The sequence below is a fragment of the Mus pahari genome, chromosome X (genome assembly GCF_900095145.1).
Source record: "Mus pahari chromosome X, PAHARI_EIJ_v1.1, whole genome shotgun sequence".
Taxonomy (NCBI): domain Eukaryota; kingdom Metazoa; phylum Chordata; class Mammalia; order Rodentia; family Muridae; genus Mus; species Mus pahari.
The window spans coordinates 109,342,718-109,369,122 of NC_034613.1; the positions used below are offsets into that span (position 1 = coordinate 109,342,718).

At 33.6% G+C, this 26,405-nt stretch overlaps 1 protein-coding gene across 2 annotated transcripts in view; it reads left to right on the forward strand.

Moving 5' to 3' along the window:
* The window catches only part of Diaph2 (diaphanous related formin 2), a 696,731-nt gene that overhangs the window by 114,632 nt on the left and 555,694 nt on the right, over positions 1-26,405 (forward strand). For both annotated transcript variants that reach the window (XM_021188630.2, XM_021188631.2), the window contains one exon: positions 23,707-23,846. In XM_021188630.2, coding sequence (XP_021044289.1) covers positions 23,707-23,846 — 140 coding nt within the window. The remainder of the gene's footprint in view (positions 1-23,706; positions 23,847-26,405) is intronic.

The window sequence follows — 26,405 nt, forward strand, 5'->3', positions numbered from 1 at the left end:
GTATTACTCCCACAAACATGCAAGACCTTGTTATACTTGAACAGTGAAATCTTATCATAGAATATCATACCAGAAGGAATGTAAAAGTTTTCATCTGCAGCAGTGTGAACTGTCTACAAGAAATATAATATAAGCCACATATGCAGTTTAAAAATTTCTAGAAACCATGGCTAAGAAATAAAAATAAATATTAAAAGTTCATGTTAATAATAGAGTTTATTTAATCTTATACCTCCAGTACATTACTATTTTGGTATCTAGTCAATGCAAAATTACTGAAAAGATGTATCACATCATTTTTGTACTAATTCTTCAAAATCTGATGTGTATTTTATATTTATAGTGTATTTCAATTCCATCTAGCTGCATTTCAAGTAGTAGGATTCTGCATGTGACCAGAGGCTACTAGGTTTGCCAGTGTAGACCTCAAGCCTTGATTTATTTTCTATTCCTGGCTTCCTGATGAAATCGTACACTAAGAATAGTTCTAGCACCTCCTCATGGAGGAGCACATGCTTCTCTGGTAAGGCATTATCAAAAAATCATAATCTTACCTGACTTCTTGACTTTGTTCATGAAGAATAAAGACTAGATTCATTAGAAACATTTTGTTTTATAATAAGTTTATTTTTGTGGATTTCTTTCTATTCAAACATTTTCTTCCTATCATTGTTTGTTCATTTTAGAGATGTCAGTTTCCTTTGTTTCATATGGCATGTAAGAGAATGGAGGTACCATTTATCAGTAATGATGGTTCTGTTCTTGTTTCTTCCTTAACAATTTTTATTTGCTACTATGGATAGCACTTTTGTGGTGGCACAGAGGCTAGAGGGCAGATTTTCAGAGCTGCCTCTTCACTTCCATTGTGCAGTCTGAGGATTGATGTCAGGTTATCAGCCTTATGCATCAAGTGCTTTTACCTGCTGAGATATCCTGCGAGTCCTGTGTCATTTCTTTTAGGAAATGTCTGCTGCTCCTGCCTTAGTTTGCATAGAGGTTGAGAGTGTCTGCCAGTGTTTTATGTGTATTTGGAATGGTCTTTAGCATGGTTCCTTTGGGAAGTGGTACTGACATATAAGGGATCCTAGGAGAAGGGCTTTAAGACATTTGAAAGTCCCTGCTTTACAAAGGATTAAGGAAGTTGTGGAGGAACTCAGAATGAGTTCACCTCAATAGATTGTTATTACAAGAAGGAGATTGTTCTCTCCTTAGATCTCTGATTTGTTTTGTCCATATGAGGTATGATGATTTCTTCTCACATGGCCTCCCCCGAGGTATCACTGGATGCAGACCCAAGGTAACTACTTGGTCTGTAGCTTTCAATTTTCTTTGTAAACTTTCCCTGACTTAGGCATTTTTACATAGAAATGACCCTACACAAATAGAATATATTTCTTGGAATCATTTAACCTACATTATCTTGAAAGTTTAACTAATCAAAACCAATTGCTTCAGATTTTGAACAGTAATTACCCATCTTGTCTCTAGACTGAAAATCATCACCTTTTCTGATTATTGATAGATAATGTTATATAGGTGCTTTGCTACATGTATTTTAGGCACACTCCCACTCTCTCCTTCTAATTTCATGCTTTGATTTATTCTCTAATGTTAACCTTTTCATGTAACTCTTCATTAACACAAACTGGGAAGGTATTTGGGCAATGAATGGAACTGGTTCATTCCATTGTAGATCTTATCCAACTTAAGTGTCTCCAGAATGCCATCCTAAGTATAAAGGTCATCACATTTTTTATCATCTAGTTGTAGTGTGGAACAATAAGACATAGTCCTTAGTAGCTTGGTTGCAAAATTCGCCTTTTCACTATCACTGCTTGCCCTAGTTTTCTTCCTTGCTCTCCACTTCCCACCACCCAGGCATGCAGCACTCAAGTCCAGTATTCCTTTTGCCAGTGTTCATCATTTCCTCCTTCACAAACTGTATTCTTGCCTTAAATCCTCTTAAAGGTACAGTCTCATCTCTGCTTCCCATATAGTCTCTTCTTTCCATCATAATAATTTCTTGTATTCTCAGAACTCTTCTGTTATAGATTTCTTGTATCCTGTGGTAATTCTTTATCTCTTACTTTTTTAATAGCAAAGCTAGTAGGCTGGATACAAACAATTCTATTGAACATATCTAGGCCATCTAAAATGAGAATTACTTCAGGATGCCTAATTTAGCAGTCCCATATGAGGAAAATGACACATATTAAATGTCAACTAGGTGTTTGCAAAAAAGGATTTTGTAGAGTATTTGCAATAATGATCTATAGGTTGTGGAGTGCTCCCATTTTAGAGATGAAATTAATATTGGTAAACTGATTGCATTATTCAGATCACCCATTTTAGTAAATGTCATAAATCAAATTTGAATCCAGGTGTGAATGAAGAATGCCTCCTTGTGTTTAAAAGTACACATGTAAAGGAAAAAAATTACCTTGGCGGAAGTGGAAGGCAACAGTGTCTTTGCTAGCTGGAGGAGATAATATACTCATGACCCATATTGAAGTATAGGCAATTCTACTTGACATCCCTTTCTTCCTTCCCTCAAGTTTGTACTGGTATTTTCATTTTTACATTTTAGTAAACATTAAACTTTGTAGAGGTTATGATTGTTATTGTACTCATAAGAGAATTTGTATTAGTAAAAGTTGACTATAGAGGTAAACTTGTAAGTTAGTAAAAATAAACCAAAAAATGGAATTATATTTCTCTCTCTCTCTCTCTCTCTCTCTCTCTCTCTCTCTCTCTCTCTCTCTCTCTCTCTTGCATGGTAGCAGAGAGTGGGCTAACAGCATAGCTTCGTAGAGAACATTAGGCACTTTTGCAATGGATTTGTGAAAGCTTTCACCACTTAACATGTCAATAATATGCCAATAGGAAAGGGTTTTACAAATATCTGAGAACATTTGAAAAGGAAAAGAAAACTAGCATTGAAATCTCAATGCAGGGAGTCCTCATATCACCTTGTGAGTTTGGTTGCCAGAGATTTGTGATGTAGGCTGCAAGAGGCTAAACCACTTTGTAAAATGACAATATAAACAGGAAAATAACATTTAAATACATTTTCTCTAATTCCCTGAGAATATACAACCCTTTAGATATGCCAAATATGGAATTTTGGTGTTGTTTTTGCAATAGGTGCTATTTCATTAATTATATTATCAAGCATATTTCAAAACTAGTAAAAGATGAAATTCAGAGGTGCTCTATCAGTCAACAGATAAGATGTTCATTCATAATTTTTGGTTACATATGCAAAATGAAAATGCATCGAAGCTATTTAAATCACTATCAGTGTATTTTTCCATTATATATGTTTTACATAGGTAAAGTGGCTTATTTTTCATGAAGGAAGCTAGCTTAAATGTAGAATTTAAAGGTGTGATAGTCATGACATACTTTAAATGATTTTAATATTCACCATTTATTTTACTCTTTTTGAAAAAAGCAAGCCATATTTTTGATTGGCCTTTCGTTGAAAGCAAATTACATAAAATATAAATCTCACTTACAAATGTGGATACTAAAATATTTGCTGTTGTGAGGTAAAAGGATTGAAGTTCTAGGTGTTTGATTTTTGTCAGTCCAGTTCCTAACCATGACACTGTTGGGTGGTTGCTTGATTTCACCTGAGTTTTGGAGAATGTAAACCCAGTTAACAGTAGAAGTGTTTTTGACACACAATTTCTCCCCTCCCCAGGGAAATTTCCTCGTTACTGCAGTGGGAATGTTATTTCTCATCAATGTACTAGCACTCTGTAACACCCCCATTCACTGTAAACAATGAACCCAACATTTATCACACAAGCCAGCGCTCTTAAAAGCCAGCAGATTTTAACATTCTGCTTAGAATTCTGTAGTTATATAAAGTGTGAAAACTAATATTTAAAAATTTATCTTAAAACTCTTTGATAAGGAAAACACATTTCTTCTCAGCTGGTCATTAATCTGATTTTACATGTGGGCTGGTCCCACTTATCCTGGAGGCAGTTAATCATTAAACATTTTTAGTGGCAAAAACCTCTCCTTCTAAAAAGATTTTTGTCTTCCTGTCATAATTTTATATGCTTTTTTGAGATTTTTTAAACTAGAAAATACTGTAAATATTATTGGACAGCATTATGAGTTTCCTCCAAAGTGAAATGAAAGATGCTTTGCTGCCATTTGTCCTTTGTAAGAAGGACATTATTAATTGATGACTGTGTCTTCAGAGATACTTAGTCACACAGCAATATTTTAATATATATTAGTTCCATTTCAGATTGACAAAACATTGACAACATAGTTGAAATAACATTAGTCCTTTCATCTAAACCCAAGGATACCCATTGTCGGGGGCAGGAAACTAAAATAAAGCTATTAATACATTTAGGATATCAGCCAGCTTGGTTGGGTTTCCTTTTGAATAATTTGAAAGTAAATATAGGTTCAAATACTGGGTTTGGGCCTTGGGCACATACATGAAACCCACTGGTTTTAAGCAAAATCAATGGAGCCTATTGTGCTTAGCAGAGGGTACACAGCTAAAGACAGCAATTTCCTCCTTTCCCAGGATCTATCTATAGCCAGTATTGAAGAGTTAAACTGTAGGGGCCCTTGAGTTTTCTCTCCTCCTCTTCATTCACCGTTAATAGGCCTGAGTTTGTGAGAGTCCAGTGCAGGTAACTGCAGCTGATGTGCATTAATGAGTGCACTAGTTGTCTGAAGTCTAGGCAATGGCATTTCTTAGCCCATCTCCAGAACTTCCAGCTTTTACACACTTCCCACCTCCTCTTTCTCAAGGTTTTTAGTGTCTCTACCTGTGTGGCTACTGGTGATTCACTTTAGTCTCTTCATTTCTAAAATTGGTGACAATCCTTATAGTACAGGTTGTTAACAATGCTAAGTATATTGTGTATAAAATTCTTTAGCAAAGCGCCTTACACATGTAGTTACTCACTGAATAGCAGGGTATGTACATTTATTTTTATCTCTTTATGGTCAATCAAAGGCCACATTTTAGAAATAATGTTGAATGTCTATCCCTTAGGTAAATTGTGCTGTTCCACTCCCATTTACCTTTTGAATATGCTCTTGTATCATTTTAGAAATACATGGTTTAAATATGCTGCAATACTGCCTTTTATCTCACCATTCATTAGGATGACTGATTAGAGGACAGTTTGAGATATGTAAGAAATACCATACCTTTCTTAATGATAGCCTGTCTTTGAAAACAAAGCAGTAATAAAGACATGTGGATGGCTTACTGAGCATTAATGTCTTCTCTTATCATGGTATAGTATGAGGTTAATAACTTATGGAAAGAAAACAGGACTGGACTTTTGGTCTTCCACTTCTATAGTAATTTTAAGTAAAAATGGTAGTTGTGAAATGAAGATTTATCATTTGATTTTAATTGTTATATCAACTCATATTTTGTCTTCTCCCACATTAATCTGTTATATGACTTAGGGATGTGATGCATATAGATTTAATGGGATCTTCCAAACCTGTATTTTGGCGATATCTAAAAATGTGCAAATTTTATAGCAGAAATTGTAAAGGATTTTTGCTGAATCAATGGATACAGGGTTTGAACTCTGACAATTTGAGGCATTTTGATCCTTTTGAAAGTGAATTGACCATTTACGTAAAACCAGTCAACATTAAGCTTTTAAAGTAATTTTCATGTCTGTCTTGCTGATAATTCTTTTTTCTTTTTGGGTGGGGTGAAGGAAGATAGGGAATAGAGAAAAATTATGATAAATGCTTTTACCTTAGCCTGCTTTGTTGAACAGTGTTTTAAAGGGCAGAGCCTCTTGGTTGAGAGATTCTTAAATGATAAATGATAGTGACAAGATATTTTTTCTTCCTCACCAGAGTTTTGGGCATCAGGGCAAGTCAGAGAGACTGGTATCTTAAATCTTAACTTTTTAAGTGCTAGCAAAACTATCACTTGTTGTTGCTTGACTATCAGAAATATTTTCTGGAACATTAACTGTTTCTTTAACTTTTGGATAATGGCTTTCTGATGTTTTTTTTTATTATATACTTTAAAGGCATGTAAAAGCTTCAATTTTTAAAAATATTATCATTTTTTCTAGTTTGTTTACTTATAATCATTTCCTCTGAGATGCATATTATATATAGAGAGCCAAGACATACATGTACTATTTTCTTTTTTCTTCAACATTTTTGAAGTCATGGTATTATTATTATTATTACTATTATTATTATTATTATTATTATTATTTTGCTGTTCATTCTAATTTGTTCATTGTCTCCATTTTTTCATCTGTTATTTGTTAAGAGTTTCAGACAACTAATAAAATGAATGACAGAATTTGGAATAATTTTGAGTTGAAAGCCAAATATTCCATTTGTTTCATAACTTGTAGCTAGCTGCCTGTTAATTCTAGCTCCAAGAAATCTACCACCCTCTACTGGTTGTCACAGGAAACTGCACATATGTGCTCAGCCAAACAGGCACATGATTAAAACAAGTAGGTCAAATTTCTTTGACTATTTTGGTTATGAGGACTATGTGTTTCCACTGAAGTATCCTGAAGACATTAATTTTGCATAAATTATTTTATTTTACTTTTTAGAATTTTGAGGGCTAAGAATGTAGAAATGAGAATGAAAAGTACTGTAGGTTGTTCGGTTAATGACTCACGTGTGTCTATTTTTCTCATGAGTTGAACAGTTTTATAAGCAATTGTTACAAGAGAATTTAAAAATATTATTATAGACTCAAATTAACTGCAGTATATGCTTAAAGTTTAGTAGAGCATTTGTTTTATATGTGGAAGCATTAAACAACAAGTTATAATCTTTATTTTTTTTTCCATCATCAAGCTTGACTTTTAGGTATCATTTTATATTTTTGTCTTTGTCAGTGTTCTATTACTGTGAAGAGACATTATGGCCACAAAGACTCTTATTAAGGAAAGCATTTAATTGGGACATGCTTGGTTTACTCCATCATTGTCAGGGTGGGAAGCAAGGAAGCATAGTAGCATGCAGGCAGACATGATGCTGATGAAAGAGCTGAGATTTCTATATCTACTGTCTCCAACAGGGCCACATCTCTTAATCCATTCTAATGGAAACCACCACAGTACTTATATTTAGCAGTGCTGTAGAGTTTTTTTTCTGTTTTAAACTCCTAATCATCATAGTGTAACTTTTGTTAGAGAATTTGCCATTTCCCCTTAATTTATTCACATATATTCATTGTAAAGATACTTCTAAGTACAACCATTAACATCCATGTGTTAGTTACCATGTTCTATTTTAGGATTTTATTTTCCAGAAATAGCTATAAACCTTTCTTCAGTATTATGAATGTACTACTACTCAACCCATCCTGAAACATTTATTATTTGCTATTTATCTAAGTAGGAATGACAGCTAGGCTAGCTTAATTGCATCTAAGAATATAGTATTTTCTTGATTCTGTGTTTTGAAAGCTCTTCTTGTTTGTGATGTTTAATGAAGGATAAGGCACCAAGCATTTATGATAGTTCATATATTCTAGATTTAAATATTTAGTGTTTACTTTTGACAACCAAGTAAAGATCTCGGTACTAGCTCTAGATTTATTTCTGAAGTTGAAAAATTGTGCTTTTAAAATGATTATGAGTAGCTTCAGCTTGTATAGTGCACAAGAATGAATACATTACTTGTGTCACCTTATGTGATATATGAAAATAATAGGTGCAATAGTATTGATAAAATTCTATTTATGCCTATGTTCTTATTCATTTTAATCCACAGCTAAGGCTTTCCCCTGATGCTAGATATTTCCTCTGCATCACAAATCAGAGGTTCTAATGACACACAAAAAATAGATATAGAAACCAACAAAAGTACGAATGGCTTCATTCATCTTTTAACCAGTTAGAGGAAGTGAAGGAAAATATATAGAATAGTGACATGCATGGGAAAAGAACAACAATCCTCAAACCTTATTTGCTTTGTCTAGCCTAGCTTATTGTGTTATGGATTTTATATGGCAAACTTGAAATGAAATGCTATTAGTTAAAAAACAAAAAGACAAAGGTCTGAAACAAGCAGCCAGCAGGCTTCGAATACAATCTTTTGTTTTTCTTTCTGCCTCAGGTGAGTAAGAGGGACCAAGTGAATGCATTGTAACATTTTCTTTTCTTTAAATATGGGCTTCTTAACTCTAAAATTATGAACCTCATTTATATTTTACTCTGCATTTTACATTTTGATCATGTATTTTGATTAGTCTTTCTCTCCACTGTTTAAGATAGCTTTCTCAGATAATTAAAATTTTTATTTTTCCTCAGCTTTTCTCTGAAATGCTGGTCGAGCATGACTTATTTTCTTATTTAATCAGTTAGTGAAACCATAATGTAATTAAACTCATGAAGGAACATGTTTTATCCAAATTTGAACTGATAGCTGAGACTCTAACTTAGGCTTAAAATGTCAAAATATTGCCATTGTAACATTCTTCAGATTAGGCCTGGGCCGTATTTTGTAACATGATAACAAGGGCCATGTGGCTTTTGTTCTATAAATAAATATGCTGCATAATGAAAGCAGAATAATTTTTGTATATTTCTTTACTGAGTATGTATTTCGATGGAATGAAGAGACTGTTCTAAATAAGAATGTTTAGTTTTTGTTCTCAGGATGTTAGGGAGTCAGATATAAAACCAATATTCATTTTAATTATCCTAAGTGCTTAAAGGAGACATCCAGCAGATTAGAGAGGCCTCATTTGGGAGGACATAGAAGGCTTCCCTGAGGAAGTGATATTTAAGCTGACTCTTTAATGATGAGTAAAGATTAGATAAGCAAAGAAAGTACAAAAATATTTTTCAGTGTGGGCAAATTAGAGCTTAATTTTTTAAAAACTATATCCAATGAATCCGAGAAGTGAGTTAATCAGATCTAAGGATTGAAACTGTTTAAACATTACAAGCTTTAGAACATCATGGAAATAGTTGAAATATGGCAATTTTAGAACTTGGCTGAAAATCAACCTAAATGAATCTAGATTTATTTAAGTGATGCTTTGAAATAATACATATATGCAAACTGTCTGTAAATCGAATGTTTAGAAGGAAATACAGTAAGTAGCCAATAAGTAGCATCTACTGTAAGAAAAAAATTTTGCAAAACAAATACAGACCAAAACCAAATCCATTAACATATTTGTATATACAGTGTAGGGTATAATTGCTCATAATGTGAAAGATATTTGGTTTCGATTTTGATGCACCATGTCTCTTCATAGGATACCTACTACCACCAGTCCTTTAGTAAAATACTATTGGGGACTCAGTGTCTGATATGTTGATACAAATCATTCAAAATTATTTTTCCCATATATTTATCTAATAGGCACCAAACTTATGTGTAAGCCTAGGACTTAAAAACTTTCCAGAAAAATTTTAAAAATAGAAGTCAAGATATTTCATTTCTCCAGTGCTTATTTAGCTGTTATGACATGGCTTTAAGGTTTGCGGTAGTATTCTAAGTAGTGTAGTCTTAATTAGTTGGATTTATATACTTTAGAAGAATTAATTATTTATTCTTTCTAATGTTAAATGAGAAGAAAATGTTCAGATGCAGAGGAATGTATAATAAGCTTTCAGCTAGTACAAAGCTGCCTGTATCTGCTCATTTTCTCTTTTGCTAGTATTCATTGCATCTCTCTGGTGTGTGGCAATGGGGTGATACCATAAGAAACAAAGCAAGAGCCTTTGTATTTGAATTTTCAATATTTCCAGTGAAATGAAAGGTATGCACATTATCACTAGACAATGAACTGGAAGCAGCACGTATCCTTTTGAATTTAGGATGGTTTTGTTTTGTTTTTGTTTTTAAATTAAGGCAAGATTGAAAAGCCTTGCTATTTCATTTCGGATGCATCCTACATGAGTATAATATGAATGCTCTCTGAGAGCATATGCTATAGAACTTGTTGAAACTTCTGCAAGTTCTTTTACATCATTTACAGCTGTAAATTATTTCATGTTTACAGCAAGGAGTGAACACTCCAGAATAATAATCAGCTACCTATTTATAAGAATGTTCAGAAGTTCTAAATATTGCTTGAACAAATGATAGACTAGGTTTATCATAATAGTGAAAGTTCCAAAGCAATTTCTAGACATAATATCTATTTGAGACAGTTAAAATACATTTAAATGTTCATTTCCAAAATAGTTACCATATATATCTGGAAACTTTTATGTATTGAATGGACACCAGAACTACTAACCTTACACACACACACACACACACACACACACACACACACACACACACACACACAAACACACACACACACACACACACACACACACACACACACACACACACACACACACACACACACAAACACACAAACACACACACAAATAGACACATATATAATCTTTTTTTTTTGTTTTTTTTCGAGACAGGGTTTCTCTGTGTAGCCTATTGAGTATATGTATCTTAGCTCATATGTATATGTGCTCAAGGATGACCTCCATGGACTGTACAACCTGTATAGCAACTAATTCCTGGAAGAGACTGATTTTTCCTTTCTAAGCAGCCACTGACTACCACTGATGAATTTTAACCAAATGAAACATGTAACTGAAGTATCAGTGATACCTCAATTTCTATTGTCCTTCATGAAGATTAATTGAAACCACCAGGAAAATAAACTTAACAAATATAGTTGAAGATAATGAAGCTAGAATAGAAATTCAAAATCCTGAAGCCATTTGTGCGTTTTCCTTATTTTCCAGCTGAAAGAGGTAATTGTGAGATTTAGGAGGATAAAGTCAACAGATAACTGAATACCTACATGCTCATTGCTAAAGTAAGAATACACAAATGGCATTTCTTTGTAGCAACAATATGTTGAAGAACAGTGAAAACGATCACATTCATAATATTAACAAGATATAAATTGATCAGAATAAATATATGATGAGATTTATAAAATCTACATAAAAACGTAGAACATTCTGAAAGCTACAGGCACAGACCACAATTCTAGATGAAAGTTATAAAAAAAACTATAATTCTAGATGAAATAGATAAGGGGTATAAGTATATAAATTTTCCTTAAATTTATCCAATTACAATTATAACAGAATAGATATTTTAATTGAATTTTTTAATTTAACAAGTTTTATACATATGAAAAATAAGAACATGCAAGAATATGTAGTTGTTTAGAGAGCCACGGCAACATTGTAATTGAGAACTTATCTGATAATATGATATATCATGAGAAACTTTTAAAAGTATAAACATATATATGTATATATATATTCATAAAAGTAAATGAAAGTAAAATCTAGTAGATTAATTTTACTTATAGAAAACTACAGCATAAAATATGCTTTTAGAGATGACATACAATAATGCAAAACAGATAAGCATTTTAGTACTTTCTCTTTGTCTAATAATTTTACATGGCAAATATCTCTGAAATTTATTTACTCTTCTCCATTCTCAGTGTTTAATAGCCTTCAGTTCCATCATCACTTTTCTATTTTAGGAAATGACTTAGTGTTCTGTTGCTGTGAAGAGACACCATGACCACAGTAACTATTATAAAGGAGCACATTTAATTAGGGCTGGCTCAGAGTTCAGAGGTTTAGTTGATTCTCATCATGGAGAGAAGCATGGCAACATGCAAGCAGGCATGGTACTGGGGAAGTAGCCAAGAGTTCTACATCTGGATATACAGGCAGCAGGAAGAGAGAGAACCATTGGACCTGGCTTGGGTTTTTGAAAGCTCAAAGCCAGTGACACATTTCCTCCAACAAGGGTACACCTTCTAATACTTCTCAAATGGTGCCATTCCATAGTGACCAACCATTTAAATATAGAAGCCATAGGTCCCAATTTTATTCAAACCACCATAGCCCACTATCTCTTTCATGTAAATTCCAGCAAAAGCCACTTATTTTTCCCTTTTTTGGGGATTTGTTTTCAGTTTGCCTTTTATATTTGTATGAACATGTCACTCAATGACTTCACTTTGCTAGAAATAGTTGAAAGCCATTAGTTGGACATTCAAGGGTTTTCATTCTTGACCTGTAGTTTTTCATTAGCATCTGCTTTCCTACCAATAAACTCTGCCTCTCAAATACTTATCTTTTATAGTAATACTATACATTTTATAATTCTGTTTTTCTTTCATCATATTTACAAAGATATATCTGTCAGCTTTTCTCATTTTTCTAATCTGTGATGAGTAGTACTTATAAACAGAAACATTAATATTAAGGCTAATTAATGGACATTTTTATTATTAATTTTCCTGTTTAAAAAATGTCATTCTTAACAGTTGTGGTAGTGTGTGGTGCCTGTTATCCCAGGCTTTGAGAAACTAAGGAAAGAAGATTTCTGAGTTCTAGGTCAACATAGTATATAGAAAAAGAACTGTTTTCAAAATAAATAAATAAATAAATAAATAAATAAATAAATAAATAAATAAATAAGCAAGCAAGCAAACAAACAAATAAATAAATAAACCCAAACCCAATGAACTGAACAAATATACAAATGAAAAACAAATATTGTTCTTAGCTTCTTCAACAGGTGATAACACATGTCCTTATTGTCTTTATGTTCCCAGTGCCTTGTGCATAGATGATACTTTGTAAATTTTTGCTGGGCAAATTAACTTCACTTGCTGAGATAAAAATATAAAAGCAATATGTAAGTTTTATTTGTTTCCGTGAAAACAAGTGTATTATAAGAGCTCATGGTTAATTTGAAATCACTAACATTATAGATGGAATAATCATACATTAATTGTGCAAGGTACTTTTCTTAGGACTCAAAGGCTTTATTTTATTTATTATGCAAATTTTTGGTAGGGATAAAATATTATATATAAATACTTTAGATTCGTTCTCTTTTTAGGGCCAAGACTTTGTACTTTATTTAAACTAAACAAGTAATTCTTTTCTGGAGAAACAATATTATTTCACCTCTTAGTATTTGCTTAAATCTCACTTTCTGGTCCTGTAATGTGAAATCATATCAGTTTAAAAAATTCTATGAGATAGTTTATCTAGTAAGTGTTTTCCAATGTTTTAGATTAGCTGAAAAAGTTGTTGGCACATTTAGCAGTAATGATACATAGCATTTTGTTTGAATTGCTACAAATGAGCTCGAAGATGTTCATCTCTAAGTTTAGTAATTTCTATGATTATATCTCACAAAAATGGTTCTCCTTATTGAAATCTTTGTTGCAGTAAATAAAGTTTCTTCTCGAGGGAGCAATAGTCTACCCCAGGGAAGAGGGGGAATTGATTGTCAAATACCAAATAGTCATACAGGAAAGCATATATAGGAAAATGCGTGCATACACACACACACACACCCTTACACACACCTGCACACACACATACACACACATACATATACATACACACACACACACACACATGCACACGCACACCATTTAAGAAAACGATGCCATGAATTTGAATAGAGCTGGAAGGGTACATGGGAGCAGTTGGGGAAGGAAATATATGGATATGTAATTATAAGTTTAAAAATTAAAAATTAAATTTAAGGAAAAAAGTCCATACTCCAACCTGAAATTTAACTATATCTTTAGGAACACAATTTTTAATCACAAACTGAACAATTTATATTTTCCCACATAAATTTGGAAATTGCTAAAATCAGTATTTTTGAGAATGCATACTAAATTCATAAAACATATTGTAGCTAATCCATGATGTAAAGACTTATTTAGAAGAATAATGAAACATCGAGGACATGGTTTGTTTAATATACAAGGGTATGCTTGACAGACACATTGCATAAAATAGGAAAAGTAGAAAATTTATAACTTTATTAGATGCATGTTCTCATTGAAAAACTGGGAAAGGGAATAACATTTTAAATGTAAGTATATAAAATATCCAATTAAAAAAGATAGAAATGGGCTTTTTAGAGATATAAAATATATACAGGCTTGTATATATTTTGATTCAGTGTTTTTCCCAGATATTTACAGTTAGCTTTGTAATTTCGGATAAGGTTCTGGATGTAATGAGCTCAGTGTCTTCATTTGTAAAATGGGAATAATTATTGCTTTGCCTGGCAGTCTTTAAGTGTTAGTATAGTAAGTATACATTGAGTGTCACACATTACACTAAAGACTGAGATGTGTCTCAAGCAGTGTTGCATGCCTGTGATCTCAGCACTCAGTATGCAGAGCCATTAGGAAGGAGATTTTGAGGAGATCATGGACTACATAGTGTGACTAGTTGTCTAAGGCTTTGGATATGCTCCCAACATGTTGTTAATAATGATAATAACCAAGCAGTTATTTGCTCCATATGTGGAAATATATATTTGGCATAGTTTCGTATAATTTGTGTTTATATCTTCAAAAACAATTATGTAATATATAATGAAATTTAGAAAATAGCCACTTGTATAATCAAACAGCCCTATGTAACAGACTGATTCAAATCAGCTTTCCATTACTCTACAGTCAGTTACCATAACTGTTGACCAATATTAAGGGTCAGTTAATATTTTATTAGGTCTGCTGATGTTATATGTTAATATAATTTGTGAATATATATGCTTTTAGATTAGTCCTTGCTGTTATATTCACAGCACTTGTTAGGCAGGAACTTTCTTGCAAGCTCAGATTTTTTCTTAATGCATAGGACCATATCCTGCTCCTCCTGAAAACTCAACTCATTATATTCCTTGACACTGAGACTCTGATAACAGATCTAATATTAATCCAAAATATGTTCCAACTTTGAAATAATTCAAGGAGTCTACAGGCTTTGTGGTTTTGTTAGATTCTGTTTTTTTTTCTTCTCAAAGATGCAGATTATATACCAGACTCCTTTGAGAGTGCTGTTTTAAAAGTGTTTTTGCCCTTAATTATACTGGATAGAAATGTCAAGAGAGTGCATTAACCTACTGCGCTCCAGATGGCTGGCTATTTTTTTTCCTCTTGTCTTGTTATATCTAAAGAATATGAGATTGGCAGCAGAGCACTTTAATTGATGTCAGATTTGTCAGTGTAATTTTTTTCATTTTATACAGTGTAAACATCCACTTAAAATATGAGATGCATGGCATATATTCAATAGGTTTAAACTCTCACTCACTTTGTGCCATAGTTTATAAATAATTTATATTAACAATTGAAGATTTTTAACATCCATAATTTTATATAGTAGAAGATAGTTTTTAAAGGATGTATATGCTTTTTAGTGTGTTTTAGATTTCATTGATTTTCTTTTAAAAAGACACACTAAGGTTATAATTCATAGAATGTGACCTACAAAATACTATTTCTATTGTTATTATTTTGATGAAGTGGGACCGTGTGTTCGCTTACATTCCAATCCATGACAGAAGTGCTTAGATGTAAGAATTTTGTAGGCAGAAACTCATGGTTGGTAATCTATAAAACTAATGCCATTTTATTTATAATGTTATACCGCTGTTTATATCAGCATACTTTCATATGATAATATGTGCACTTCTTATGGTTGAGAACATTGTACATTTATAAAAATTCCATAAAGATTTTATGCTTAATACTAGTTCAATATTCTTACTTGATTGTTTTCTCAAGTTAGGTTGAGGTTTGGAGAAAACAGATTTTTGTGATATTCATTGTATACTTTTTGATAACTAAATTTGCTTCTTATTTAATAGAGATGAAACATTTATCAGAGAATCTTAAATAACTTCTAAATTCATCACATTTATAGGGTATAAATACAAATGTTTGAATTTGTTACGTTAATTCAGTTTGCTGAAATAAAGCCTAAAAGACCTATTTCTACATATTCTTTTAATTTGTATTTAGTACCCTTAAAAAAAATCTGGCTTCTTTTAAACACCAGTGAGAATATTATGCTATTAATACATTATTTGGTTTCAAAGATGCCAGTGTATTTAATTAACATGCAAATTTAGGGACTAGTTGTTTGTACTCTGAATTTGTTATTTTTTTTTACATTGTAGTAACATTTTTTAATGTGTCAGCTCATGTACATGAAAATTAAAGTGCCTTTCTTTATATATCATCTTATTGAATATCTTTAAAGTATAGTTTTCTGTGTTTTATGTTTCTAAATATATGTCCAACTCAAAGAATTTTGTTTTCAAGTTTATTTAAACAAAAAGTTCACTTTTATTTTTATGTCTCTCTGTGTTTGAATGCCTCTATGTATGTATACCACATGAATGCCTTGTGTCTGCAGAAGCCAGAGGCATCAGATCCATTGGAACTGGAATTAGAACTGCCATGTAGTTTTTAAGAAGTCAACTATGTCTATAAAAAGACAGCAAGTGTTCTTAATCCCAGGAGCCACCTTTTAGCCTCCCCCCTCCCCCATTTTTGAGGCTGGCCAGGACATTACTATAGAGACCATGCTACCTTTGAATTCCTAGAGACCTGTCTCATTTGCCTCCTGAGTGCTGGCATCAAAGGTGTGGGTATTCATGCTTGTCCTCAAATTTGCTTTTTAACATTAATATATAAAATTATGTATATCCATGTTATACAGTGTGATATGCTGCAGAATATATGATTAAATGTAGCTAATAAACAAATATATTATCTCACAGTTATTCTAGTAAGAACACAAATCTCTTAGTATTTTTCAAAGTTATATTCCACTAAATATTTTCAAAGATATATTTATTCTACTATAGTCCACCATGCCCTGAACTTACTCCTCTTGTCTGTGTAGAAATGTATTATTTAATTAAATATCTCTCCAATCCCTTATACTCTCAAAGAACCTAGCCTGTGTTAACTCACATAATACCCTCAGTTTCTATCACATAACTTTATATTGTATACATGAATGAAATCATGCAGATTTTGTCTTTCTCTGCATGCTTCATTTCACTAAGTATATTCTCTTTGTTTTCTTTCATGTTACTGAATATTAGATTTTTTTGAGTCATTCATTTGTTTCAGAGTCATGGAAAGGGTCCGATAGTCACAGGGAAGCTGAACTTCCCACTCCAGCTCTCCCTTCCCTATTGGAAACCGTGGATACCGGGAGGGTTTTGTGTATGTGGAGGTATAGACAAGACAAAGGGGGTGGAAAGTGAATCTCATCTTTTAAGATTGGAGAGTTACCTTTTCTATGTTTTGTGGTGCAGTGGTGTGTCCTGGCCTTTCTCTTCACTTATTCAGAATGGTGCTCTTTCTTATGGGGAGTTGTTAGTTGATTTTGTAGGAAGGAGTGAGGCACAAGAACTCCTGTTCTGTCAGTCACCATTAATATTATTGCTCAGGCTGATGCTCGGTTTGACACAGTCTCACTCTGTCAGGTCTTTTTAAAAAGGAGGGCAAGAAGTAAGTGCTGACTCAGAGTCTCAGGGTGTGCTCTTTTCTTTTGGTCATTTTGAACACGACTTTATTACTGCTATTGAGGAGGAAGTATGTTCAGTGCTAAGTATGCAGGCCTTATAGTTAGACAGATCTGAGCTCTAACTTCAGACTAAATTGCTTATCTGTGCAGCGGCCTTGCTCCAGTTTTCCAAGCCCTAGTTTCCTCTTGTGGACGATGCAGATAGATGACACTATACATCAGAAGGCTGCCTCCTCCTGGGGAACATGGTGATTTTTTTTTCTGTCTTTATTACCCCAACCTTCCAGCCCACTTATGTAGATGAAATAGCTTGGTGTCTTCAGCGAATCTCTTTTCTTCTAACTGGTACTTTTAGCACATTTGTCCTTGATAACTAAACAGTCATTCTTTACATAAATAAAAAAAAGCCAATAAAATTGAAATGAAACCACTTTTAAGTGATATGTGATTTTGTGACTCCAAATTGCCATTCATGATGTGGATAGACTGCAGGGCAGACACTTTTGGACTCTCTGTGCCTACAGTGCCATATAGGATGACCCAGCAGTGCCACCTGTATTTCATGTCTGATCTGCAGTTAAATTTCAATGAGTATAGGCAATATGTGGTAATGTCATTTGCTGTTCATTTTGGTACAAATACTTTTTCATACTAAGATTATTTCATTAGGATTCAGTAATGTTTCACTTCTCAGCAACAATAAAATCTTAGAAAAATAAAACTAGAGCCTAATTAGGTTGCAGGACTTGGTTCGAAGGTGATTATCCAAGTAATTTAGTTTATGCTCGGTGTCATCATGTTTAAAAATGAAATGGCAGAGTGTTAAGTTTATCTAACCTACCTCAGAAACTATTAGACAATGTCCAAGAATTCTTACCAAAGCTAGCCTGTGCTCTAGTTTCATTGACGTACTAACAAATCTCCAGACAAGCTGGATTTGAGTTTTTATATCTCATTGTTTAACTTTTGACCAAAATAACCTAGCTTGTCTTACGTGGTTAGCACTTATTTGTCTCTGAAATTCTTCCATCTATTCTTAATGCTCTCATACTCTGCCAACTATTATGGTAATCTTTTTTTCTGCTCATTACCTACCAGAGTGTGAGCTGTGCTATGAGAACATTGAGTATCAGCTTCTCAATGTTCCACCATACCTGCAAATGTACTAAACATTAAGTGGAAATATTAGAATATAAGAAGGACCCTGTATACACCATAACGGACACTTTGTATTCCTGTTGTTAGTTCATAAAGACAGTGAAGGCCTGAATTATTAATGTGGTTATATATAAGTATTGTGGTTAACTCAACTTATTTTTTAAAAGAGCATATTTTTTTCCTACCATTCATGTAGTAGTAGCCTGCTATGAATCACATTCAAAATAGCTGGGCCTTTGAAATTTCACAGCTCAATGGGCTTAAAACTTTATTTTATTTAACTCTAGAATTGCTTTCCTGGTATGATTCTTCTGCAGAATATGAATATATAAATGTGCAAATGCCCTCATTATTAGTGGCACAGAAGACAGACTTTCCCAGTTAGCCCACATTTTGTACATTTCCTCCTTAACTAGTCAAGGTTTCCTATGGACTCTCAAATAAACTTTTAGTCTTTTACATATGATATGCATTCATTGTGTTTGGATATAGCCATTGTGCTTTAAAATATCATTTTTATTGCAGTTAATGTTAAAGTGTGAAATTGTTGTTTTCTAACTTAGAATTGGCTATCACAATCTATTTTTACATTCTATTCAGTTCAATGAATATATACATGTACAAACACACACGTATACACTGTGATGCAATTGTATAATGGCAATTTTTCCAGTTTTTTAAAATTAAAAACCTTAATTGATACTATGTGGTATCTTATTGTCTTAGTAAGGGTTTCTATTCCTGCACAAACATCATGACCAAGAAGCAGTTGGGGAGGAAATGGTTTATTCAGCTTACATTTCCCCGTTGCTATTCATCACTGAAGAAGTCAGGACTGGAACTCAAGCGGGTCAGGGAGCAGGAGCTGATGCAGAGGCCATGGAGGAATGTTCTTTACTGGCTTGCTTCCATTGGCTTGCTCAACCTGCTCTCTTATAGAGACTACCAGTCCAGAGATGGTACCACCCACAAGGGTACCTCCCCACTTGATCACTAATTGAGAAGATGCCTTACAGCTGGATCTCATGGAGGCATTTCCCCAACTGAAGCTCCTTTCTCTGTGATAACTCCAGCTGTGTCAAGTTGACACAAAACTAGCCAGTACACTTATAATCTATTTTCTATATAACCAAAGACTTTAATGCAAGAAACATTTAATGTACCAAAGTTGTAGAGCCCGACTATCAAAAAACAAATACTTATATATAACATTATCAGAAATATCATAATTTAATATTTGGCTCGCATATCTATTTGTTTGATGAATTAATTAGATAAATTTCTTTTAAGAGACAGTTTTACGTGGGTACAGAGGTGGGAATGATATGCGAGAACTTAGGGGAGGTAGAACTATAATCATAATAAAGTAGATGAAAACAAATCTCTTCAATATCAATAGGAGATATCTAAATGTTCAGTAATTATATATGATATTTTAGTATTACCACATACTTCATTATTAGAACCAATACCTAGATTTGTATGTGTAGGACACTTTGATTTTCTTACTTAAATCCTGAAACTGATATGGGAAATGGCTTCTCAGTTAGTCTACTAATGCTGTAGGATCTGCCAATGGAACAACACAGGAAGTCTTTGTAGATATAATGCCTAACAACTTAAACTACTGCATTTCTTTAAAGCTAGAGTAATATATAAGAAACACACTTAGCTAAAGTAGCCAAAGAAACTTGACGTTTTAAATAAAATTTTTATTGGTTATTTTGTTTATTTACATTTCAAATGTTATCCCCCTTCCTGGTTTCCTTTCAGAAAACCTTCCATCCCTTCCCCCTCCCCCTGCCTCCATGAGGGTGCTCCTCCACCCATCTGACCACTCCTACCTCACTGCCCTAGTATCCCCCTGTGCTGGGGCATTGATTCTTCACAGGACCAAAGGCCTCTTCTCCCTTTGATGCCCTACAAGGCAATCAATCCTCTGGTACATATCCAGCTGGAGCCATGAATCCCTCCATGTGTACTATTTGGTGGGTGGTTTAGTCCCTGGGGGTTGTGGGAGGTCTGGTTGGTTGATATTGTAGTTCTTCTTATGGTTTTGCAAACCCCTTCAGCTCCTTCATTCCTTTCCCTAACTCCTCCATTGTTGTCCCCATGCTCTGTCCTAAGGTTGACTGCAAGCATCCCCATCTGTATTGGTAGGGCTCTGGCTGATCCTCTCAGGAGACATCCATATCAAGCTCCTATCAGCAAGCACTTCTTGGCCTCAGCAATAGTGTCTGCATTTATTGACTGCTTGTGGAATGGATCCCCAGATCATACAGTCTCTGGATGGCCTTTCCTTCAGTATCTGCTCCACTCTTTGTCTCTGTATTTCTTTTAGACAGGAGCAATTCTGGGTTAAAATTTTGGGAAGTGTGGGTGGCCCCATCCCTCAACCAGGGGCCGTGCCTAACCTCTGCATATGGTCTCTACAGGTTCTCTCTCCCCTTTGTTAGGTATTTCCTTTGCCTCAGAGAAACTTTTCAATCTTATGAGGACCTATTCGTGGATTCTTGATCTTAGGACAAGTTCTGTAGGATCCACCTATGGAACAACATCTGGGGATGTTCTGTTAAGGAAATTTTCTACTGTGCCCACTGTGCCATGTGCTCTTCCCCACTTCCTCTCCAAGTAGTTTCATTGTATCTGGCTTTGTGTGGAGGTCCTTGATCCACTTGGACTTGAGCTTTTTACAAGGAGATAAGAATGGGTCAATTTGCTTTTTTCTACATGCAGACCACCAGTTGAACCAGCACTATTTGTTGAAAATGCTGTCTTTTTTCCACTGGATGGTTTTATCCTTTTTGTCAAAGACTAAATAACTATACATGTGTTTTTATTTCTGGGACTTCAATTTTAATCCACTGATCTATCTGCCTGTCTCTGTACCAATACCATGAATGTTTTGTTTGTATGTTTTTAATCACAGTTGTTCTGTAGTACAGCTTGAGGTCAGGGATTCACCAAGAAGTTCTCTTACGGTTGAGTCTATTTTTTGCTATCCTAGGTTTTTTTGTTGTTCCAAATGAATTTGAGAATTGCTCTTTCTAATTCTGTGAAGAATTATGTTGGAATTTTGATGGGGATTGCATTGAGTCTGTAGATTGCTTTTGTCAGTTTGGCCATTTTTCTATATTAATCCTGCCAATCTGGTCCATGAGCATGGGAGATCTTTCTATCTTCTGAAGTTGTCTTCAATTTCTTTCTTCAGAGACTTGAAGTTTTGTCATACACATCTTTCACTTGCTTAGTTAAGAGTCACACAAAGGTATTTTATGTTATTTGTGAATATTGTTAAAGGTGTCATTTCCCTAATTTCTTTCTTGACTTGTTTATTCCTTGAGTAGCGTAAGGCTACTTATGAGTTAATTTGACATTTAGGTATGAAATGTAGTCAATAGCACTCTCCTAGTTTGCTTGTCTTTGGCTGCCATAAAACATTGAGAAAAAGCACCTTGGGGAGGGAAGGTTTTACTTAGATTACATATTCCTGTCAGAATCTATTATGAGGGTAAGTCAGGGCAGGAACATCCAGGAAGGTATTGAAGCCAAAAGCATAGAGAAGTTCTGTATTTGTTTATTCCACAAGTTTTGCTCAACTTGCTTTCTTTTGTCACCTGTCCAGTGCAGGTTCCACTTCCCAGACAGCTAGGTCCTTTGACATCAATCATGAAACCATAGACATGCTTACAGGGCACGTTGGGAGACATGTTCCTTACATGAGCTTCTCTCTCTATTGACTCCAGTTAGTGTCATATTGACAAAAATCTAACCTGTACTTTATTGCAATTGATAGTAATTGCTATCTGTGTACATACTGTAGTTGAGAGACCTATGTGCAATCCAGTGACCAGAGCATAATACGTTTACTACTAAGATCTCCGATGCCTTTTCTGAAATTAAAAGTAAATCTGTGTTACATTGAAAAATGAAAGAAAAAGATGTGTTTCAAGTCACACTCACAGCATACATACAAGTTTCCACATTCTAGTGATTTTCAAATTAAGGAATAGCTTTAAATTAGGAAGGCTTTCTATTCGCCTAGCTTTGGAATAGCATGGTGTTCTCTAAGTGCTGACTTTGTCTGCATTGTTTTTTAAAGATCAAATGGGCACAGTGGTAATTTTCATTAATCTCATACAGAGCAGCTAATTAAAATTTCAATTATTATCCATCCATTATCTAGTTGTTGCCTTTGTTCAGTATTAGATCAGGATGTTAATAATAAGACATTTGTGTATTACAGCCCTTTTAAGTACAGCGAGATTTAGTTTAATCTATTGCACTGTTTTGTTTCAGGGTTATTTCTTTAATATTATGTTGTACTATATTGATTATGCTGAAGATACTCACACACTTTAACATTTTTTTTTAAATAGAGATTTCAGATTTAAATACCTGTTGCTTCAGTTCTTTATTCAGTACTGAGAAAAGTTGCATGGGAAGAATAAATGAATTGTCTGATGTTCACAATATACATATACATTAGTTCTGAAACCTCACTAATTATTATGCTCAGTTAACTATTCCCTGAATTCTTGCTTTTTAAGTATGTAGTTCTTGCTGTTCTAGAACTTACTATGTAAAACAGTCTAGCCTCGAACTCAGAGATCCAACTGCCTCTGCTTCCTAAGGGCTGGGATGAGAGGTGCACCACAATGCTCTGCTGGGTTCTTTATTTTTGTAAGGAAAATTTTAAAAGAATTTGTCTTCAAGAATCATTTTAACCTTAACATGCTATTGTGATTTTATAATGTCAAACATTAACTTATGTTTAAGCCCCCCAAATTTTGGAAAAATATTATTCTATAACCTTTATCTGTTCTTTCCATTCCTTTTAACATCTGGGTATCCAGATAATATAACTTAAACTTTCTAATGTTAATCATTGTGGCTTTATGCCTACAATCATAAACATTTGGAGGCCTGTTCCTCTTTCTTTATATCCTCCCCAACATGTGTTGTCATCTGAGGTTTTGATCTTAGCCATTCTGATTGGTGTAAGGTGGAATCTCAGGGTCATTTAGATCTCAACATTGCTTAGATGAGGAGACTCCATTAAAACACACTGTGTTTGAAAATGCCATAATGTTATTTATATAGTCTACATTTTATTTACTTTCAGGATTCCAAGAAAAAAATGTTTGTCTGTCTATAGTGGTTTCTTCTGTTTATTTTGTAGGGTGGCCTGAAGAACAGCAAACATGAGTTCACCCTTTCTTCACAAGAATATGTTCATGAATTGCGATCTGGCATCTCAGATGAGAAACTTCTCAACTGCCTGGAATCTCTGAGAGTGTCCTTAACCAGCAATCCTGTCAGGTAGTTGGTTTTTATCATTTTGAGAGGATTCATACATTGTGCATTCTGTATGGATATTTGGTGGTATAAGCAGATATGTTACTTCAACATCAAGATTTTTCTGTCTAGAAGTATAGGATTATCTAACAGCAGAGCATTGTCTGATTTTCAGGTTCTAAATTTTTAAAAATATGTTTATGTGTAGCTAATCTGATCTTTAATAATATATGATTTAAAAATACAGATAATTGTAGAATATTTATTTCCACTTTGATTATGTAAAATAAATCCAGAAGTAAAATAATTGACATTTGCATGTTAGTCTATTTATGTACCCAGATAATTTTCATTATTTAACTTGTAAAACATTAATTATATTAGCTTAAAATTTTATCCTGTTTATAATTGTGATTTTATAATTGTATATAATTTCATATCTTTAAGTTTTACATAGACTACCCACATATTTTTTAAATTCAAAATATTAAAAACTATTTTACCAATATAATAATGAAATAGAAATGGCTAATAAACTAATTAGTATTTTATACATCATTAAGGGGTATTTTCTTGGTAGCAATGAACTGGCAAATAATTCTTCCTTTATTGACAATAATGGGCCTTAAGATTAGTAATACCCCAAATAATATTTTATGAAGAAAAGTAGATTTCAGTATAATATTCTAATATTCTTGGATCTACATACTAAATTGTTATTGTCTTAAGCTCAGAATTTCCTTAAAAATGGGTATATAATGAAGCTTTGCAAGTTTATTCATGTTTCCTTTATATTTATGCTCAGGTCCAGTTCCTAAAGCATTGAAAATAAGTTACATATCAGTCATTTAACTGAGTTTAGGTATAGATTCCAATATATTGTTTATTTATATTCATACTATTCTTGGAAAAGTTTGAAAGTTATAATTTCATAGTACAGAGTTAAGATGTGGCTTTGTAAGAATCTTTCAATAGCTGCTCTCTTGCCATCTGTGAAATGGTGTGCTTTAACAGTTTTTAAAATCTCATTCAAATATTTGAAATCTTTATTTGTTTTTATTTTTCACAATCTCACTTTGTAGCCCCAACTAGCCTGGAGCTCACAATATCCCTGAGGCTGTCCCTTGAATGTCTAGTAATCCTCTACCCTGTCCTGATTAGTGCTAAGCCGCCATACCCAGCAGGAAAATGACTAATCTGAGAATCAAAACCACAATCTATTCTCACCCACTGGTGCCTATATCAATATCTGCTGCAGTGCCCTTCCATATCAAAATACTCAGTTACAAACATACTGTTGAGTAGTTGAAATGAATATAAACTGGGTATAGTGTATTTTCAGCTGTGGGAGGATGCGTCTGTGAGATTTCTTGAAGTTCAAAGTCGGCCAGGGCAATGTTGTGTAAAACTCATTAAACCAAGCCATTAAAACCAAACCAATGGTGCACGCCTTTAATCCCAGCACTTGGGAGTCAGAGGCAGGCGAATTTCTGAGTTCGAGGCCAGCCTGGACTACAAAGTGAGTTCCAGGACAGCCAAGGCTATACAGAGAAACCCTGTCTCGAAAAAAAAAAAAAAAAAAAAAAAAAAACCAAAAACCAAACCAAAAGTAAAGTCCCATGAAGGCGGCTACTACTTGGGATTATGGATCAGTGGTTAAGAGAGCTTGCTGTTTTTTCCAGAAGCACCTGTTTTCTTCCTAGCACCAATGTGGGACAGCTCTCAACCACCAGTAACAACATCGTCAAGGGATCAGACTCCCAATTTTGACCTCTGGGATCACACACACACACACACACACACACACACACACACACACACACCACCCCATTTAATAATGGAGAGATTAGTATATGTTTTTCCTAGTTCAAATGCATCTTTATTTCCAAAACAATTGAAATGCCCTAGGGTGGATTTGTAAGAAAAAACTAATTTGTGTTCAAATTAGAATTTTATTTTCCTGTTTCAGTTTATTCTAGTAATGTTAAGTTTTCCTAATTATAGTACATGATAACTACAGCTTTACCGAAAATGAGTTCTGATTTTAAATATTCACTTCAAGTTATTTTGAGTAATTTTGTTTTATTAACATTGATTTGTTTCTTTAAAATAAAATGCTACTGCATATTGAAGCAATTCACTCTCTTTGAGACAGCTTCATATACTTTCTTTAAACATGTGTAAGTTCAATGGTTTTGCTCCTTCAGTTAAATTACAGTTCACTTATCTTGCATGGTGTATGGACACAAGATTGCATGCATGTTTGTTGTACTGGTGTATTACCTACACTATTGGATGGTTTACTATATGTAAAATAGGGTGCTTTGCTTCAAACTAGGCATATTGTTACAGAAACAAGACTTGAACAGAGATGCACTGAAATGTTTTTATTAAATCCTTGCAAAATTTTAAGTTTCCTTTGATTTTTATCCCTCAAATTTATTAGAAAAAGCTACAAGTTTAATGTTCTTAATTGTTATCAACTTTTATTATGAAGTGTATTTTTTTTTATTTTTAACACCAAGCACTATATTTTACTAGTAGTAACTCATTTTAATGTAGGTTATATTAAATGTGAGAGGC